The sequence below is a fragment of the Bubalus kerabau genome, chromosome 19 (assembly GCF_029407905.1).
Source record: "Bubalus kerabau isolate K-KA32 ecotype Philippines breed swamp buffalo chromosome 19, PCC_UOA_SB_1v2, whole genome shotgun sequence".
NCBI lineage: Eukaryota > Metazoa > Chordata > Mammalia > Artiodactyla > Bovidae > Bubalus > Bubalus kerabau.
Genome location: NC_073642.1, coordinates 47,195,542 through 47,215,405, shown reverse-complemented (window position 1 = coordinate 47,215,405; position 19,864 = coordinate 47,195,542). Strand labels below are relative to the sequence as shown.

At 51.5% G+C, this 19,864-nt stretch overlaps 1 protein-coding gene across 1 annotated transcript; it reads left to right on the top strand.

The window, feature by feature from the left end:
• Window positions 1-13,040: 13,040 nt before the first annotated feature.
• On the top strand, window positions 13,041-16,464 carry NKX2-1 (NK2 homeobox 1). Its single transcript, XM_055555760.1, has 2 exons — window positions 13,041-13,821; window positions 14,754-16,464. Exons 1-2 carry the CDS (start codon window positions 13,449-13,451, stop codon window positions 15,491-15,493), a joined length of 1,113 nt encoding a protein of 370 aa, XP_055411735.1. The 5' UTR covers window positions 13,041-13,448; the 3' UTR covers window positions 15,494-16,464.
• The last annotated feature ends 3,400 nt before the right edge of the window (window positions 16,465-19,864 follow it).

Genomic DNA, 19,864 nt, shown 5'->3' with positions numbered 1-19,864 from the left:
AGAGGACAATCCTGCGTGCCTTCAGGCAGATGGGAGGCAGGGCCATGGAACTACACGTACACATGGTAAAAAAATAAACTTGCCATATCAAAAGTTGGAAGGAGTTTTTAGAGATTATTGGGAAATAGGTGAGGCCCTGCCAAGGCTTCTCACTTTGTGCTTTCCTTGGAAACAATGGCAGCCAGAAAATAGTGGAGCAACATCTTTAAAATATTGCAAGAAAAAAATACTGCACACCTGTAATTCTATGCCCAATGAAAATATCTTCGGAAAATGGAGATTAAAATAAAGACATTTTCAGATATGCAGGAGCTGAAAGAATTTATCACCATCAGACCTGAGCTACAAAATATGTTTAAATTATTCAAGCAGAAGGAAAACAATACCAGGTGGAAGTATGGATCTACTGAAGAGTACCCGAAATAGTAACTATGTGTGAAACAGCAAAGTCTTTTTCCCTTAGTATTTAAATCTCATTAAAAGATAATGGACTGTGTAAAACAAAGGCAATAAACATTTACTATGGAGATTATGATATACTTAGAAGTAAAGCATATGATGACAATAGCGTAAAGGCTAGAGAGCGAAGGGCTGGAAGTATGCATTTGTGAGGTTATACTACACATAGAGTGGTATATCATTGGAAAATAAACTGCAGTAAGTTAAATGTTAAATCAGCTACTGAAATAACACAACAAAAATTATAGCTAAGAAAGCCAAAAGAAGGAGATAAAATGGAATCATAGAGAATGCTCATTTAGTCCAAAAGAAGACCAAAAGAGGGAAAGGGGAACAAAGGAGCAGTCTCAGATAAAATACAAACAGTAAGATGGTCAATTGAGCCCCAACAATAGCGATAATCACATTAAATGCAATTGCTCTAAATACTGCAATTAAAGGCAAAAATCGTGGCGTTGGACTAAAAGGAAGACTCAACTATATGCTGCTTACAAGAAACCACATAACTATAAAGGCTAAAAGTAAAAGAAGGAAAATAGATATATGATGCTAATACTAATCAAAGTAAAGCCATAGTAATACCAGAAAAAGAAGAGATCAGAACATGGAATAATACCAGAGATTTAAAACGTTCATTTCATAAGTGTAAAATGTTGAATTCAAGAGGACATAACAATCCAAAATCCAAAATTTTTTGAACCTAATACAGCTTCAAAATGAAGCAAGAGCTGATAGACCTGTAAGGAGAAACCCCCCAATTTTATAGTTAAAGATTTCAATACTGCTGTCTTAATAATTGATAGAACAAGAAACTGGAATAACAGTAAGAATACAGAAGATTTAAATAATACTATGAAGCAAATTGACCTAATTGACTTTTACAGAACACTCCACTCACCTTTAACAGAGTAAACATTCTTTTCAAATGTACTCATAGATTTACCAAGAGAAGTCATATTCTGAGCCATTAAACATCTCAATAAAAACAATTCGAGTCACACAAAGGAAGTACACTACTTTGATCACAGTCAAATCAAGAGTACACAGAATCACAGCAGATTACAAGAGAAATCAGCAAGAGCAAGATCGCTGGGAAATCCTCAAATGTTTGGACATTAAAGAACATTAATCTATGTAACCCAAGAATCAAAGAAGGGTTCAAAACAGAAATTAGAAAATATTTTAACTGATTTGAATAATGAAAGAAGAAACACTGCCTATCAAAATGTATAGGATACAGCTAAAGCAGTGCTTATAAAGGAAATTTGTACTACTAAATGCCTATTTAGAAAAGAAGCTCTCTATACTGGGCTGAATTGTGACTTCCAAAAAGATAATGTTCACATCCTAGTCTCAAGAACTTTTGAGCATTACCTTATTTGGAAAAAGAATCTTTGCAGATATAATTAAGGATCTTGAGATGCTGCTGCTACTGCTAAGTCACATCAGTCGTGTCCGACTCTTGTGCGATCCCATAGACGGCAGCCCACAGGATATCATTATTTGGGTAGGTTCTGAATGCCATTATAAGCATCTTTATAACAGAGGAGCAAAGAGAAGCACATTCAGAGGAGAAGTCCATCTGAAACAGAGACAAAGATCGAAGTAATGTATTCAGAAGCCATGGAATGCCAGCAGTCATCAGGAGTTTGAAGAGGCAAGGAACGGAATCTACCCTAGAAACCCTAGAAAGAATGCAAACCTGCGAACCCCTTGATTTCAGACTTCTGGCCTGCAGAACTGTGAGAATGAAAATTTTTATTCTTTTAAGCCTCCAAGTTTGTGGTAATTTTTTTACAGCAACAAGAGGAAACTAATATAGTCTCAAATTAGTGACCTCATTTTCCATGTTAAGAAACTGGAAGCACACTGTTAGCAGAATAAAAGAAAGAATAAAAGATGAGAATAAATCATTGAAATGGGAAACACAAAATCAATATAAGGAAATCAATGAACCCAAGAGTAGAGTCTTTGAGGAGATCAGTAAAATTGATAGACTCCTCAAAAAAGAGAGATGGAGGGAAGACGCAAGTTACCAATAACGATAAAAGAGGAGATGACATAACTATAAACCCTACAGATATTAAAAGGATAATAAGGAAATAGTTTATATGAATAATTTTACTTAAGAAACTTATATGAAATGGATACATTCACTGAAAGACACAAACTGCCAAACAAAGATCATTTGGGAAGAAATAGGTAATTTGCATATCTGTTTTCATAATACACATATATAATCTTCCCACAAAGGAAGTTTCAGGCCAGATGACATCACTGGTGATGTCTACCAAACATTCAAGCATTTGAGGATGACATGCAAGTTCTTCACAAATTCTTTCAGAAAACTGAAGATGAAGGAGTATTTTTCAACTTGTTCTGTATAGCCAGCCTCTGAAACTAAAAATAGACAAAACCATTACAAGAAAACTATAGATTAACATGCTCATGAACATAGATACAAAAGTTCTTAAGTAACATTTAGCAAATTAAATACAGCAACGTATAAAATGGGTTAACAAATGATGACTAAGTAGAATTTATCATAGAAAGGCAAGATTGGGTTAACATTCAGAGCTCAATTAATGTAATGCAACAGATTAACAGACCAAAAGTGAAAAGTCAAATGGTCTTATCTCAAGAGATACAGTAAAAACACTGGACAAAATCCAGCATCCTTTCCTGACATAAACTCTCCAGCAAACAAGAACAGAAAAGAACTCCTTTAAACTGTTGAATGGCATCTACCTACAGCCTATGGCTAACATCATGCTCATTGACAAAAGATGTCATTTTGACATCTCACCCAGCTATTCCACTCCTACGTATTTACCTAAGGCAAATTAAAACATCATGTATAACATAAGTGTTTATAGTATCTTTTTTGTAATAGCCCAAAACTGGAAATAACCCAAATGTCCATCCATAGGTGAATAGATAAAGCACATTTGGTATATCCATATGATTATTACTCAGCAATGGTAACAACAATAACAATAATAATAAACCAACCTACAGATGCATATAGCAACATTGATGAATCTCAAAATAATTACACAAAGTGAAAAAAGCCAGATGAAAGAGACTGCATACTGTTTGGTTCCATTTATATATAATTCTAGAGAATGATAACTAACCTATAGGGACCAAAAGCCACTAGTCTGCTTGCATAGTCATCAATATGAGAACAGGGAGGAATAAAAGAGAAGGCTTACTCTAAGAGTCAAGAGAAACTTTGGGGGTGTTATACATGTTTATTATCTTGTCATCATGGTTCCATAGGTGTACACATACATCAAAACATCTAATTTTACACTGTATACATGTGCAGTTTATTGTTATACCTCATAAAACCATATAAAATGAATAAGACTGTGAAAAGTTTAGAGAGAGTAGAATGTGAAGGGGCAGGTAGTAGGCAGAAAGAAATTAGTCTGGAGAGACAGGCTGGCCTCTGTCCTGTGGATAGGTTTATGGAGTAGACTGTGGGGCAGTGCTGTGCTAAGTCACCAACTCTTTGTGACTGTACAGGATATAGCCCACCAGGCTCTTCTGTCCATGGGATTCTCCAGTCAAGAATACTGGAGTGGGTTACTGTGCCCTCCTCCAGGGGATCCTCCCGACCCAGGGATCGAACCCATATCTCATGACTCCTGCATTGGCAGGTTGGTTCGTTACCACTAGCACTACCTGGGAAGCCCATGAGTAGACCAGAGAGAAGCAGATTAGAGAGAGCTTAATGGTAGAGACAAGAGCTAAGTCATTTGGCACTAGATGATGAACCCTGTTGATGAAGGCAGTAAAAGGAGAGGAGAACTGGTAATGAAGAAGTGGGGCTGGATCTGACACTTCAGATATGGAATTGATATAGCTTTATGACCAACTGGATAAGGGAGAGGAAAAGGTACATAGTCGGATATCTGGCTTGGAAGCTGCTTTAGACCGAATTTTGTTCCCCTAAATTCACATGTTGAAACACTGACCTTCAATGTGACTACATCTAGAGATAGGGTATTTAGGAGGTAATTGGCAGTGGCAACCCACTCCAGTACTCTTGCCTGGAAAATCCCATGGATGGAGGAGCCTGGTAGGCTGCAGTCCATGGGGTCGCTAAGAGTCGGACAGGACTGAGCGACTTCACTTTCACTTTTCACTTTCACGCATTGGAAAAGGAAATGGCAACCCACTCCAGTGTTCTTGCCTGGAGAATCCCAGGGATGGGGGAGCCTGGTGGGCTGCCATCTATGGGGTCGCAGAGTCGGACACGACTAAAGTGACTTAGCAGCAGCAGCAGCATGTTAACTAAGGTGGGGCCCTGACCCCATAGAACTATAGCCTTCTAAGATGAGGAATAAATAGAAATTTCTCTGCATCATTTGAGGACCTGGTGAGAAGGAACTGGATGCAAGCCAGGAAGAGTCTTCCCCTGAAACTGAACTCTGCAGAACCTTGATCTTGAACTTTCCAGCTTCTAGAACTGTGAGGAAATTAATTTCTGTTGTTGAAGCCAGTCAGTCTATGGTATTTGTTATGGCAGCCCAAGAAGACTAACACAAGCTTTTAGGGGGTTGTGAGCCTGGGGGGTGGGGTGCGGTACAGATATGTTCATACTGGTCACCTAAATCAAGAACACAGAAGGTGAAGCAAGTTGGCACAGTTATGAGTTCAGACTGGGATATGTATTCACATGAGGACATAAACCATTTAAGATATAGGCCTGAAGCTCTGGAGAGAGATTGGCTAGAGGTACATATTAAGGACGGGCTTCTCAGGTGGAGCTAGTGGTAAAGAATACACCTGTCAATGCAGGAGACATAAGAGACATGGGCTCGATCCCTGGGTTGGGAAGATCCTCTGGAGGAGGGTACAGCAACCCACTCTGGTATTGTTGCCTGGAGAATCCCATGGACAGAGTCTGGTGGGCTACAGTCCATAGGGTTACAAAGAGTCGGACATGACTGAAGCAACTTAGCACATGCTTCAGTCGTGTCCGACTCTGCGACCCCATAGACGGCAGCCCACCAGGCTCCCCCATCCCTGGGATTCTCCAGGCAAGAACACTGGAGTGGGTTGCCATTTCCTTCTCCAATGCATGAAAGTGAAAAGTGAAAGTGAAGTCGCTCAGTCGTGTCCGACCCTCAGCGATCCCATGGACTGCAGCCTTCCAGGCTCCTCCATCCATGGGATTTTCCAGGCAAGAGTACTGGAGTGGGGTGCCACTGCCTTCTCCGAACTTAGCACATAGCACGCACATATTTAGGAACCATCAGCAATCAGTGGCAGTTGCAACCATGGAGATGGGTATACAGTAGGAGCAGAAAGGCCAACAAGGGAGAGGAAATGGCCAGACAGAGGAGTATAACAAGGACTGAGTGGTGACTCTAAAGCCAATGAGATAATTTTGAAAAGAGTTAACACTAACAAATGCTACAGCACACGGGACATATTTCTGGGGGCATGTTAAGTGTCTGGCATGACCCTTTTAAAATCAAGGACCCTACAGTCTAGCTGAAAAAGAACAAAAATGCATATGAAACAATTAGGGAATCATTCAACTAGGGTAAATTGTCTTAGTGTAACAGAAGTGCAATAAAGTTTCGTCCATTTATTCTACAAACATGTTGAGCTTCTACTGTGTGTCTGACTTTAGCTTTTGGATGAGGCAGTTGGGCTTTTTATTAATAAAAAGAAGGGCATGACTGAGTTACAGAGGTGTGAATAATGATACCCTGGATAAATGGAAAAAACGAAAGCAGAGTAATTTAGGTACATAGGGAGTGATGGAGAGGATCCAGTCTTGACAAGAGTCCAAGGAGAGGAGAATAATAGGGGAGAAAGCCTGGCTGGCTGAGTTGGTGTCAGATATTAGAAAGCTGGGGAGGGGAAGTGCCCACCCTAGTATAGCTTGTCTCAGAAGGATTCTTGCTCCAGTGTTTTTTAGGCGCTAAGCCCCTGGTGCCTAAGCACCTGTTGCTGCACACTAAGCTGCAACAGCCAGTAGGGCCACTGCTTTCTACAGGTTTCAGACATGCAGAAACTTCAAGCCTCTTCACTGGCCACCAAATATGTGTCCAACTGCTGTCGTGCATGGAGGGGGAGTTTTTATAATGAGCTTCCCAGGCAAAACTTAATAAGAAGAGGGCCTTTTGTATCAAAGTGCCTTCCATGGTCCTTTCAAATAGTGGGTGCATTGAGGCTGGGTGATCCCAAGAGTCGTTTTTAACCTGTATTGCAACGGCTTTGGCAACCAGACATGTGGTCAGATAGATAATACAGTGGATAGTTAGGTAGACAAATTCGTGGCGGACGAACCACTATCAATCTCTGGACACAACCAGTCAGTCAGTCTTGTTGGGCGGAACTATCCACAGTAACAAAGCATCCACAGTAACAAAGCGTCCCCAGGCCAGCCCTAAGGATACAGTTCCTCCGATGGACGGAAGAGGGCGCTGCGGATCGTCTCGGTCTGCTACTGTCAGAGACAGACCTAGAGTCCTGGGCGCGAAGGGGAAGACCGCATGGTCAGGTCCCGGAAAAACCCAGGGCTGCAGACGTCTCCCCGAGAGCGCCTGGGGTTGGTGCTTCGGCTCCCCGAAACTGCCTGAGCCAAGTGTTGGGGGCGGGGAAATGGTGGGAGGTTGGAGAGGAGAAAGGACCAGAGGAAGGAATCCCAGCGCTGCTGGTGACTCCGCGGGAAACGCGAATGCTCAAAGCCAAAGGGAAAACACCGCTGGGGCTGCGATTTGGTTGGGAGACAGAAGGTGGAAAAAGCTGCGGGTTTCGGCCTTCTAAAGCTGACTGCGGCTGCATACGGGGCCTGGGGGCGAATCAGCGGTGCCGCCATGAGGATCCTTCCCGAGTCTTTCTGGTCTCAGCAGCAACTGCAAAACTTTGCTTCGAGCTGCCCGCGCCCCAGAGCGATTCCGCTAGTGTCCCTCTCCCTACTAAGGGACGCTTAATAGGGGGCTTCCCGTGTCGGTCCAGAGTGTGGTGGGATCACCACCATCCGCTCTCTTTGCCTGTTCGAGGCCTTTAAAGAGTAACGAAGAAATGGGAAGAAACGGAAGCCGCTTCGATGTGGAGCTCAGGCTCGCTCCTGAGTCTACTCCTGCGCGCCCTGCATCGGCTTTGCAGAGTCTCCGAGCAGCTGCAGGCCCGCGCCCCCCACATCCCACCCACAGCATCTCGATTTTCCTCCTTTCAAAGGGTACTGCTAGCGCTGGGTACCACCCCCCCACCCTTTACCCCCCGCCACCTCTGCTTTGTAAAGTGAAAGTGAAGTCGCTCAGTCATGTCCGACTCTTAGTGACCCCATGGACTGCAGCCCACCAGGCTCCTCCGTCCATGGGATTTTCCAGGCAAGAGTACTGGAGTGGGGTGCCATTGCTTTGTAAACCAGACCCCAAATTCTCGCCTTACCCCAGACTCCTTCCCGCCAGGGGGCGCCCCCGGAGTTAGTGGCGAGGTCAGGGGCTCTGACATAAATTGAATCTAGGCTTGAATTGTGTGACAGGAACATAAGACGGTTTCAAGACCACTGGTGTCGACTTCAGGAGGGCCAGATCTGACAGGAGAGGTTTCTCTGACACCAAAGACCTGAGGGTGGAAGTCTCCTTTTCTCCTGGCAGGTGCAGGCCTTCACGGGCGCAAACTCGCCTCCCATTCCTACCCCAGAAGGCCGAGTGGTATGCAGGGAAGAGCTGCACAGGAACCTCGCCGGGACGTCCTAGGGTTATCCACCTCCTCTGTCCTTACGACCTGCCCAAAGGCCACTGTTGAAGAGAGCCTTCCCCAAAAGAAGGCTACCCTCAGAGACCCTAGATGGTCAAGGCGAGATGGAGAGCAATAGAGAAATCTCCAGATTTCTTCTTCGCCCGGCGTCTGCGAAATCATCCTGCGGAAAGCCGCCAGACTGCCGCGCCCTGGGGCTTTGCGAAGATTCTCCAGAGGTTCTCGATTGTAGTGCCTGGGGAAACGGGGCAGAGGGGCCCTGTGAGATCCTTCAGGGAAAGGAAGACCCCCCCCCCACCCGCCTCAAGGGGCTCCCGATCCTCTCTCGGTTCCTTGCACCTCCGAGTTGGAGACCAGCGACCCCCAGCGCTCGGCTGCCTTCCTACTTTCTGCTCCCTGGGCGGGGTTGCCTCGACGGCACCCGGGAACCCAGCTCAGCCTGACTCGGGAATCTGCGCCTGGCTAAGGAAGACTCGCCCGCCTCGGGTCTAGGCTCGGGAGCAGACGAAGGGTCGAGAGCTTCATGCCAAGAGACTGTTTCTAGAAACCCAAGACTCAGAACCAGAAGTAATAACTCCTTCCGTGTGCTAGCGAGTTTTACAGTTTACAGACTCACGTGCATGCCTAGCACAACCTGAGAGCTACATTGGACAGGTTATGACCATTTTTGCAGCTCAGGAACCAGGTGCTAAAATGCTTTATTTCCTTAATTGAACATATTTTGAGGCACTGAACGACTGGAGGATAAATAAAGCAAGGACTTGCCCTTGAGGAGGCGGGGGGGGGGGGGGGGGCGGGCTGAAAACAACACCCTAGCTTATTTTGGCCCTGAGGGTAAAGGCTCCAGACGTCCACAAGAGCCATACCACATGGCTGGAAAGTGGCAAAACGGGCTAGAACCAGGACTTCTGAGTTTATATTCCAGAGCTTTGCCCACGCCCCTTAGCGTTTCAAGATCGAGAAATGGTGCAGACACACGCACATAAACCTTCCTTACAACCCTATCTCGGTGGAAGCCGGAAGTAACATTTGTCACAAAGTAACTACATATTATTTGAGGGATTTGTTAATTTGTAAACTCTTGTAGGTAGGAACCGCATCTAGCTGATTTAAGGCTGAATTTTCCAACTTAGCAGGGAGCCTGGGACAGAGCCCACACTCAATAAATTTATTTGTTGAATGAATCACAAATTGCAGTAACTCGGGGCAAAATAATCCGAAATAAGCCCGACCAGGAAAGAGGGTCGCTCCCTGCCCTAGGGAAGCCGGAAGGACCATGAAGGGAATTAGAAAACTGGGGGAGGGGAGAAGATAGGCTTTCCTATTTCATCACCCCCAACCTGGTGAGAGCTATAGAGCCGGTGTTAGCCTTCTGTATGAGCCCTCTGTCCTAAGTTCTCAAAGAAGTGGTGCAAGAGGGAAAGAAGGGCGTTTCTCTTCGGCCAGGCGGCTGGTGAGCAAAGACCGATGGCAATTTCGCGAGTCCCCGGCCCGGCCTGGGCCTGCACCCCCAGGGCTCCTAGATACCGGTGTGAGCCGCAGGCAGCAAAGCAGAACGTGGTCGAGATTGAGGCGGATACCGGCGGCCGCCCCAGGGAAAACTCCTTGAGAGGCCTGAGATCCGCTTGCTCTAAGCCTGCCCCACCGCCCCACCTTGGCTGAAAGATAAGGGAAGATGAGCGGGCCCTACTTGGTGAACTCGGGTTCCCAAATATCCCCTAAAGAAACTGCTGGCGTAACTGCGATCCGCCCTGTTTAAGATAAGTCGGGGGAGTGGGGAGGCCGACTAAAAGAGAACCCTCTGGTCAGAAAGAGGCACTGGGGCCAGGTGAGGGACTCTCAAGGCTTTCACTTGGACCAGCCCGGAGATAAGGATGTCCGCCTTTTTCACACAAGACGGCTTATTCTTGGCAGCGAAGTGCTTCTGGGGAAAGGTGCGGAGGTGGGTGTGGGTGTGTGGGTGTGTGTGGGTGTGTGTGGGTGGGTGGGTGTGTGTGGGTGGGTGGGTGTGTGGGTGTGTGTGTGTAGGGGCAGAAGAAGCAGGTTCCTCAAGATGCTGCGAGGGCCCAGGCCAAGTCGAGACAAGAACTGGTGCTAGCGCGCGCAGCACAATCTCGGCTGCGGCAGGGAGGGGGCGGGGAACAGGGACCCTTACCCTCCACTCCCTCCCTCGAGCTCCCGCTCCCGCTCTGTGCCCGAACCCAACGCTAGCCAGCTACCTAAGTGGATCCGAGTCCTTTCCCTACGGTAAGCTTGGGGTGGGGGCGGGGAGCTGTCAGCCACGTGCCTGCTTCGGAGCTGAAAGCTGCGAGGGGACGAAGGCCGAGGAGGCATGGCTCGAGGACTGCGGAAGATTCACCCAGCTAGTACTTTCATGTGCCCTGTCTTACTTGGATCTTTAAAAAACCTGGTGAAGAATGACCTCCATTTCTAAATGACATTGAAACAGGAGAGACTACAACGTGTACACCTAGTGTTTCTTACATTTAGTAATAATATAAAATAGTGGAGAGGGAGGAGAGAAGACTCGAGACTCAGAGACCCTTCCCATCTTGGCATGAAGACCCTAGTTGAGGCCCAGGGCTGGGGGCTGGCCTGCATACAAGACTTATATTCAGTTTTGTCTGCTGTCTACAGTGTTGTCTTCTGTCCTTTCACTTGGACCCAGCGTCATCCTCTTCCCTCCTTGCTCCCTGGACTTAGGCATCGCTTTGATCAAGGCGCCCTCGATGGGAGTCTGAGTCCTTCTTGAGAGCGCCCCCCTGAGAAGTCTCCTGGTGGGAAGGGCAATGAGCCGATCTGGCACCCGTCTTTCGAAGCATAACTGAAGAGTGCTGTCTCGACCCTCAAACTCCTGCTTGCCTGCCCCAAAGCGGCCAAGGGGGCTGGGAAACATGGCCCTGTGTGGTAGGCAGGAGAGGGGGTGCCCTGAGCTTTCTCCCCCCTCTTAAGGAATAAGGTGGCGAGGAAACTGAATGTTAGCATGCAAGTTGGCTTTGTATTGAGGGAGTGCAGTTCTAAAGGGGAGGATTGAAATCTTGAAATAAAAAGCCAATAAACAAGTTTCCTTAGTACAATTGCTATTAATGGAAAAGGCATTTAACCTGCTGAATTAAATCGTTCAAAGGCGCTTTTTCATCATCAGGAGCTACTCTACAAGGAAGGAAAAGAAAATATGAAAACAAAAACCCAAATCGAGAAGCCTCCTTAACCGGCCCCCGCAGTGTCTTGGCGGCCCCTACCCGACCGGGGAGCGCTCCGCCCACCCAACCCCTAGCGCAGAAGAGGCTGAAACAGCCAAAGAGAAAAGAAAACAGAATAAAAACAAAACGTTTAAAATCCAAGAGGAAAAGTCGGAGCGGGTCTCAGGATCTGCTCGGCGGAGGGCTCGGCTCCGTGGTCCACTCTGCTGGAGGCCAGGGCCTGGCCGGAGCCGCGCGGCGGATGCCTCCGGCCCGCCCGCCCGCTAGGAAAGCGCAGCCTACAGCTCCTCCTCTCCAGGCGCCCAAGGACCCTCAAGGCGCGGGGCTCACACTTGAAGCCTGGGAACGCGCAGACAGGAAACCCACTTCCTCCTAAGCAGTTTCTTGCTAGCCGGCTGAGAGGCGCCAATTGAAACAGAATGATCCTCATCTACTAATATCCAGCGTGGCCACAAAGCGACTGGCCATTTACGCCGCCACTTTAAACAAAGATATTTGGTTATTCCCGGGAAGCAAGTGCACTTTTGCATGGCTGAGCTCCGGGTGGAGGCAAGCCTCAGCCCAGCCTCCCGCCAGCGGGGCTGCTCACGCCGGGGGATTCGCCCCCTCCCGGCCGGCTAGTCCAGCCGGGGTTCAGGCTCAGTCCCACCCGGCAACAGGCGAGCCGGTTCTCACGCCGCTCCCTGCCCGAGGCCTCCCTGAAGCACTGAGTGGGAAAAACAGTGTGACCCCGGGCTGGGGTCCTGGGCTGTGATGTCCTCGGAAAGTCACCTCCCGTCCCAGACCTCCCCGTGTCTGGACGATGGGCGAGGGTCGGGGACACCAGGTTTGTTCGAGGTGGAGCAACTTCAGCGATGTCCCTTCGCATGAATTCCCGCAGGTTCTCAGCTCGGGCGGCCAGTGGTGGGTCCTTGCCTTAGCTGGGGGTGGGGGTGGGGAAGCATAGCCGTGTGGGGGTTGGGGGGCGGGGTGGGCATGAGGCCGAAGGCCCTGGGCCTCTGAGAAGACCCTGAGCTGGGGGGAAGGGGGTGGCGCGGGGATCTGGGACAGCCTGTCGGCGGCAGCCGATCCCCCCCTTGCTCAGCGCCCCCTCCACCCTCTGGGATTCTCTCTCGGGTAGTGGGGAAAGGGGGCGGGGAGCAGAGGTGTCCTTCTGACGGCGGCAGAAGAGGCAGACAGACTGACAGACAAGCAGACCAACAGTGCGGCCCCGGGGTGCGGCCCCTGACTCCCGAGCTCCTTTGGCGGCGACTGGGGCTCGGCGCCGCGAAGCCAGATGTGGTCCGGAGGCAGTGGGAAGGCGCGGGGCTGGGAGGCCGCGGCGGGAGGGAGGAGCGGCCCCGGCAGGCTCAGGTGAAACCCCCACCCCGTCCTCGGCCCACTCCCTGTCCCCGCCCCGGGAGCCCCGACCGAATGGGAAAGTGGTTCACTTTGTAACTCCGCAAGTTGGTTGCAAAGCAGCATTCACCTTCCTTCCTCCCCAGCAGCCCTCCTCCTCGGCTACTCCCCATCCCACCTCTTGCCCTCCCCTCTCTCGGTTCCCTCCTCCTTTTCCTCCCCCCTTCCGCACCCCCCCCTCCCGCGCGCCAGCGTACCCCACAAAAATGAGGGTAGGGGGTCCGGGGGAGAAATGCTTTGGGTCGCGTCTCTGCCTCTCTCTCTCTCTGTCTCTCTCTCCCTCTTTGAGACCTAAAAATCCTGACAAGTGAAACTTAAAGGTGTTTACCTTGTCATCAGCATGTAAGCTAATTATCTCGGGCAAGATGTAGGCTTCTATTGTCTTGTTGCTTTAGCGCTTACGCCCCGCCTCTGGTGGCTGCCTAAAACCTGGCGCCGGGCTAAAACAAACGCGAGGCAGCCCCCGAGCCTCCACTCAAGCCAATTAAGGCGGACTCGGTCCACTCGGTTACGTGTACATCCAACAAGATCGGCGTTAAGGTAACACCAGAATATTTGGCAAAGGGAGAAAAAAAAAAAAAAAAGCAGCGAGGCTTCGCCTTCCCCCTCTCCCTTTTTTTTCCTCCTCTTCCTTCCTCCTCCAGCCGCCGCCGAATCATGTCGATGAGTCCAAAGCACACGACTCCGTTCTCAGTGTCTGACATCTTGAGTCCCCTGGAGGAAAGCTACAAGAAAGTGGGCATGGAGGGCGGCGGCCTCGGGGCTCCGCTGGCGGCTTACAGGCAGGGCCAGGCGGCACCGCCGGCCGCGGCCATGCAGCAGCACGCCGTGGGGCACCACGGCGCAGTCACCGCCGCCTACCACATGACGGCGGCGGGGGTGTCCCAGCTCTCGCACTCCGCCGTGGGGGGCTACTGCAACGGCAACCTGGGCAACATGAGCGAGCTGCCGCCGTACCAGGACACCATGCGGAACAGCGCCTCGGGCCCCGGATGGTACGGCGCCAACCCAGACCCGCGCTTCCCCGCCAGTAAGTGAGGCCGCCCCACCACGGGGCCGCGGGTTGAGCGCAGGAGGTGCGGGGAAGACCCGCCGGGAAGGCGCGGCGCCTGCCGGCTGCGCGCTGGGCATCAGGGGTGGGCGGCCGGGCAGTGGCGCCAGGGAGTCGGGTGTAGGAGCTGGGGAGTCTGCCCTGGTTGAGCTGAGGGGTCCAAGAAGAGGGACTCGGTAGCCCTGGAGTCCTGAGGGCAGGAGCTGGTATTTGGCGTTTGCCAGATGCGGCCAATTGTCCGCTCTGGTCCGGCGCGGGAGAGCGCGGAGGCAGGCGTCCCCCCAGCTAAGAGAACCGGGATGAGCAGAACTCGGAGGGGCGCGGCCTGGCCGGGAGGGAGGGTACCCTGCTGGGACGCGCTCAGGCCCCGGGCCTGGCCCACTCTCCAGGCTAGGCAGGTGGGAGGGCGCGCGGCTCCAGACGGGTTTCTAAATGGGCCGAGCCAGTGCCCTCAACGGGCTGACAGGAGACAGCGGCCAAGGCACAAAGAGTCTGGGGTCTCAAGCTTTCGAAAGTGAACACCTCCCTCTCCCAAGCTCCCAAAGCTGGGTGTCTACCGTTAGACCCCGGCTCCTGATCTGAGCCCAATTTGCTGCCGGCTAACCCCACGAATCCGGAGGGATGGGCAGGAAAGGAACAGGGAAGGCTTTCTCCACTCTGCTTTTATGGGTAAAGCACTGAGACTGAGGGAGGTAGCCGGGGTTGAGGCGGGCAGCTCTCCAGTAAACCCCCTCGACGGCGCGGCCTCGAGGCAGGCGCCGGCGATCGCCGCGGCTGGGCCTCTCAGGGTGGAGACGACCTAGGTGAGAAGGGCGCCGTCGGGGCGGGCCGGGCTGGCACAAGAGCGCAGGCGGCAGAGGTGGTCTGGCCCGGCCCGGCCCCTGCCGACGCTGTGCGTTTGTCGCTTACAGTCTCCCGCTTCATGGGCCCGGCGAGCGGCATGAACATGAGCGGCATGGGCGGCCTGGGCTCTCTGGGGGACGTGAGCAAGAATATGGCCCCGCTGCCAAGCGCACCGCGCCGGAAGCGCCGGGTGCTCTTCTCCCAGGCGCAGGTGTATGAGCTGGAGCGACGCTTCAAGCAACAGAAGTACCTGTCCGCGCCGGAGCGCGAGCACCTGGCCAGCATGATCCACCTGACACCCACGCAGGTCAAGATCTGGTTCCAGAACCACCGCTACAAGATGAAGCGCCAAGCCAAGGACAAGGCGGCACAGCAGCAACTGCAGCAGGACAGCGGCGGCGGCGGCGGGGGCGCAGGGTGCCAGCAGCAGCAGCAGCAAGCGCAGCAGCAGTCCCCGCGCCGCGTGGCCGTGCCGGTCCTGGTGAAAGACGGCAAACCTTGCCAGGCGGGCGCCCCCGCGCCGGGCGCCGCCAGCCTGCAAGGCCACGCGCAGCAGCAGGCGCAGCAGCAGGCGCAGGCCGCTCAAGCGGCTGCGGCAGCTATCTCAGTGGGCAGCGGTGGCCCCGGCCTGGGTGCCCACCCCGGCCACCAGCCGGGCAGCGCGGGCCAGTCTCCGGACCTGGCGCACCACGCCGCCAGCCCCGCGGCGCTGCAGGGCCAGGTCTCCAGCCTGCCCCACCTGAACTCCTCGGGCTCGGACTACGGCACCATGTCCTGCTCCACCTTGCTATACGGTCGGACCTGGTGAGAGGACGCCGGGCCGGGCCTAGCCCAGCGCTCTGCCTCATCGCTTCCCACTCCTGCCCGGTCACACACCACCAACCACCCGCTACACCCTGCGCTTCGACTTTTCTTAAGAACCTGTCCCGTTGAGACCAAGGGAAAAAAACACAAAGACCAAACTGCTGGACGTCTTTCTTTTCCTTTTTTTTCCTAAAATGTGCAGGATTTTTTTTTTTTAAGAAAATAAAACAACCAAGCGAATCCAATTTTTCTTAGGAGTCTTTAAACAGAGAAGGACATAACAAGAACCGCTTTGGGGGTGTCTTTGGGGGTGATTCAAATGGGTTTCCCATGCTCGGGTGGAGAGGGCTCTACGCTGACATGGCTCTGGACGCTTAAGATTGAAATCTTCACTCTGGGTACACCGTGCCAGCAAAGTGGACTCCCTTGTAAATACCGGTATTTCTTTGAAGGGGCAACAGGGGGGCTGGGGAAAGGAAAAGACAGAACCCGCTTGCCACTGACACAAAGGAAATGCCCCCTCCTGCCCCCCTGGCCACCCAGGCTCAGCTGAGACGGCCCTGGTTAAAATTATGTTTGATGTGAACTTGTAGTTGTAAAACGCTGTCAAAAGTTGGACTAAACACTTAGTTTTTAGTAATCTGTACATTTTGTTGTAAAAAGCAAAAACAAAAAAAAACAGTCCCCATCCCGGTCCCCAGCCCATCATATTTTTTATGGGCCAAGACAAATCTGTGTATATTATTTGGCAGTTTGGTATTTGCAGCGTCAGTCTTTTTCTGTTGTAACTTATGTAGATATCTGGCTTAAATATAGTTCCTGAGAGGCTTCTAATAAATTATACAAATTAAAAGGATTCTTTTTCTGATTAAAAACCCCATCTTTTGTTTGGTTTTAATTTGGCTTTAAATGGCATTTTTTGGTGGTAGGGGAGTGGCTCAGCATTGGCCTGACAGGATTCGAATTGTGTGGGGGCTCAAAGGATCCTGAACCAGTGAAGGAGGCTGAGACCAGAGTCTTTGCCCCACGGGAAGAGAGCGTTTTGTTCTGCTTCTGAATTAAGTAGAACCAAACCTTGAGCAGTCTTGGGACTCGGCAATAGAGAGTAGGAAAGCTAAACTACTTCTACCAGGAGGAAAAAGAAAGAGAAAGACACCAAAGTTTTCAAAGCCAGACTTCTGTGTCTTAAAACCGCAGAAGTATCTACCGTTGTCTTATACAGCTGAGCCAACGTTTTAAAACAGTCGGCCTTGGACATTGCATTTTTAAAGAACCCTGAATAAACAATTATTTTTATAGACGGATTGTCCCTGTAGATTTCAACATTAATTCTTTATTTCTAATACTTGGCAGAGCCTCCTTGGGACTGGGATGTGGTGGGAGACTGTTTTTGAGAAAGTGGGGAAGTCGTGGGTTTCGTCTCTGCTCTGAAGCAGTTATTCCCCCGCACAGGCTGCCCAGCCGTTTCCCATGGCTTCCTGGGCCCGGGAAGGTGTCTGACTGGGCTGCTGGCCTTGGGAACACCCCTGGCAGGGCTTTCTGCTCTTTGTTCCAAGATTTTCATCTCTGGGCTCCTGGCCTCCTAAATCTTTGTAATAAGGAATCTTTCTCCTGTCCCCAACTCTGCACCTCTCCCCCATTGCATCCCGCCTCAACATCCACCCTGGGAGAAAAAAAAAAATCTTTGAGCTCTCTTCCTACCCCTAATTTCTCAGTCTCTTTGGTACCCTGATATAGTGGTTGGGGAACTTTTAGTTGCTCTGGGGAGGGGAGGAAGAAAGAGAGGTGTAGACAGAAGTCATAGTCCCTAGGTAATCTGTTGCTCCTTCTGTGTCATTTCTGATGAACCTACAGGAAAAGTGGCCGAGTGCACTGTGGACAGGGCCCCTCCCAGCACTTTTCTCTAGGCTGAAAGTGTTTGAGTCAGGGGGATTGATTTGTATTTGGCATGTACTCATTTATCGCCTAGAATTTCAACTTTCTTTTTTCCTGTCTCGCCTGCCTGCCTCTACCTTTTCTTCCTCTTCTTTTCAGCTCATTCTGACTCCATCTCTGTCTTCCTGGATTGCCACCCTCAAGCCCCAGGAACTTGTAAGGAAAATGGGGGTGGGGGGTGGGGGTGGATATAGGTGCTTGCTGGCACCAGCAGTCCCCTCTGTTGACTTTCTGGGGGCTCTTTTCCCATGGTGCCCTAACTGTGGACGAGGCCGGCTTCCTGTCTCCTGTCTGGCTGCTGAGATACTGTTTTCAGTATCTAGAAGAGACTCAGAGATTTCAAGAGGGTGACTGGTTGGATCTAGAGGGTGTGCTGGTTGGGAGAATCCTCAGCAGGCCTCACATTTTGGAAAACAAAGGAAAATTTGGAAAGGCTGAACACGTGTGTTGGAATGGGCAGCAGTGGCCCCCGGGGCAGTTTGTGAAGGTAGTTAAATCACTTGGCTCAGGCCCGGCCGGGCAGGGGAGATGTTACAGCTAAGGTCTGAATTCTGTGGGGTGGGAGCTAACGCGCGACTTGCCCCCACGCCCAGCACACTAGCGTGGAAGGGGCGCGGCCAAGGGGGGCTGCCCCACCCCACCCTACTCGCTGCGGAGCGGACCACTGAGAGTCACAATTCTAGTGAGCTATGCCACCCTCAGTCTGATCACCCTTGCCCTGGATGGAGTTACTACCAAATATGTTCTTTCCCCTCCCCGCCCCCCGCCGTCTAGAGCCGACTTAATTTGGAAGTCTGTTTACTGGTCCCGGGAAAAAGGCGAACGGAGCCGTGTCTGCGACGAACAGGGCCTTGGCCGCGTCTTTCTGTCGGTCACGCGGGGTCCACTCACTCCGTTCCTGGCCGCGAGACTGCTGTAGCTGCAGGAAGCGGCCCTGGAAGGCAATCTGAAGCGTCTCGATAGGGAAAGGGGTGAGCGCTGGGTGCAGTAAAACACCAAAGACTGGAGATACACTTTATCCTCACACCCTGTCAGCCTCTGCGATCTTTTGTCCTCTTCAGTCATGGACCTCCCCTAAGTCTCCAGCATCTCTGGCGCCGGGAGCTTCTGGTCTCCGCTAAGAAGAACTCAGCTTTCTGAGGCTGTCCCTAATAGGGAAACTTCCCCACGCGTGGGGGCCGCGCAGTTTGCCCCCAGATCCGGGAGAAGCTGAGTGCCGCCACCTAAGCACCCCATCCATCCCGAGGTCCCGACTGCTGCTGCGGGAAATGGGGGAGATTTTGCAGACGGCATCCCACAACCCCCTTCCTCCTGTTCCCCACCCCCAACCCCGCCATGTAAACACGAGGACTTTCTCGAGAGTCTTGGAGAGCGGCTCTAGAGGCTTCAGGGCCTGAAACCCCAGGCTTGGCTTGTTTGATGTTTAGCATCCCAAAGCGACTGCCCCACCCCCGCCCCAGCCTGGGAGCCCGGAGTTGTGGGTCGGAGAGGCAGGAAAGCAACCCTCTCAGCTGGCCTGGCCGGGCTTAGGGGCGGCGTGAAGATTGGGACAGAGATGCTCTGAACAGGAAAGAAGGGGGGAGCCCGGCCTGCCGCCACCCCCCCAACAGGGACACAAGCGGGTACAGCTGGAGTCCTCCAGGCCCAGAAGGCGGGAGGGGGCAGGGAATGCGTCAGCAGACCGGACACAGGCTCTGGGACCGGGGCCGGCTCGGTGGGAAGTAACTCGAGGGCCCAGGAGTGAAATCAGAGCCAGGCCGGAGCCGACTCCGCGAGAAACGCTCCCTAACTCCTGGAGGCGGGGGAGGCCCCGCGCGCTCCAGTTCCAAAGGCCTTGCCGGAGGCAGTTCTTCTTCCCACTGCTTAAGGGCTTGGCCTTCCAAAGGATTTGAAATCCTCCCGGGGCGGGGACAGGCCTAGGGCTGGCACTGAGGTGTCCGATTTTGAGACGCCAGGGAAGAAGTCTGAGACGTTAGAGGCCGCATACTCCACTCTCAGAGCGCGCTTGCGGGCGTCTGGGCGCGGATGAGGGGCCTTCTCCAGTCGCGAGTGCACAAAAGGTAGCGCCGAGTCTCTTCTGAGGCGACCCAAGCTAAGAGGAAAGGAGAGCGGGGTTTTCTGACTTCCAACTCATTAGGGACCAGGTAAGGTCAATGCTTTCTCTATTATGGCTGTATCTTAAAAGCGGGTCAATTTAAGATAAGGAGGAGGGGAGAATCCAGGATCTGTGTGAACCATGCTGATAAAGACTGACCCCTTTCCTGAACTAAAAGCAAGCCAGGCAGACATTCATTTTCTATAAACAAGAGAGTTGTGAGAAGCTGCCTTGAATTCTGATCTGATGCCACCAGTCTCTCTAGACATCGCTCTCCCCTCCCCCTAATGTGTGTTGGGGGGTGGCAGGGGGAGCCAAGTGATAGAGGATATTATTTGTTGAGAA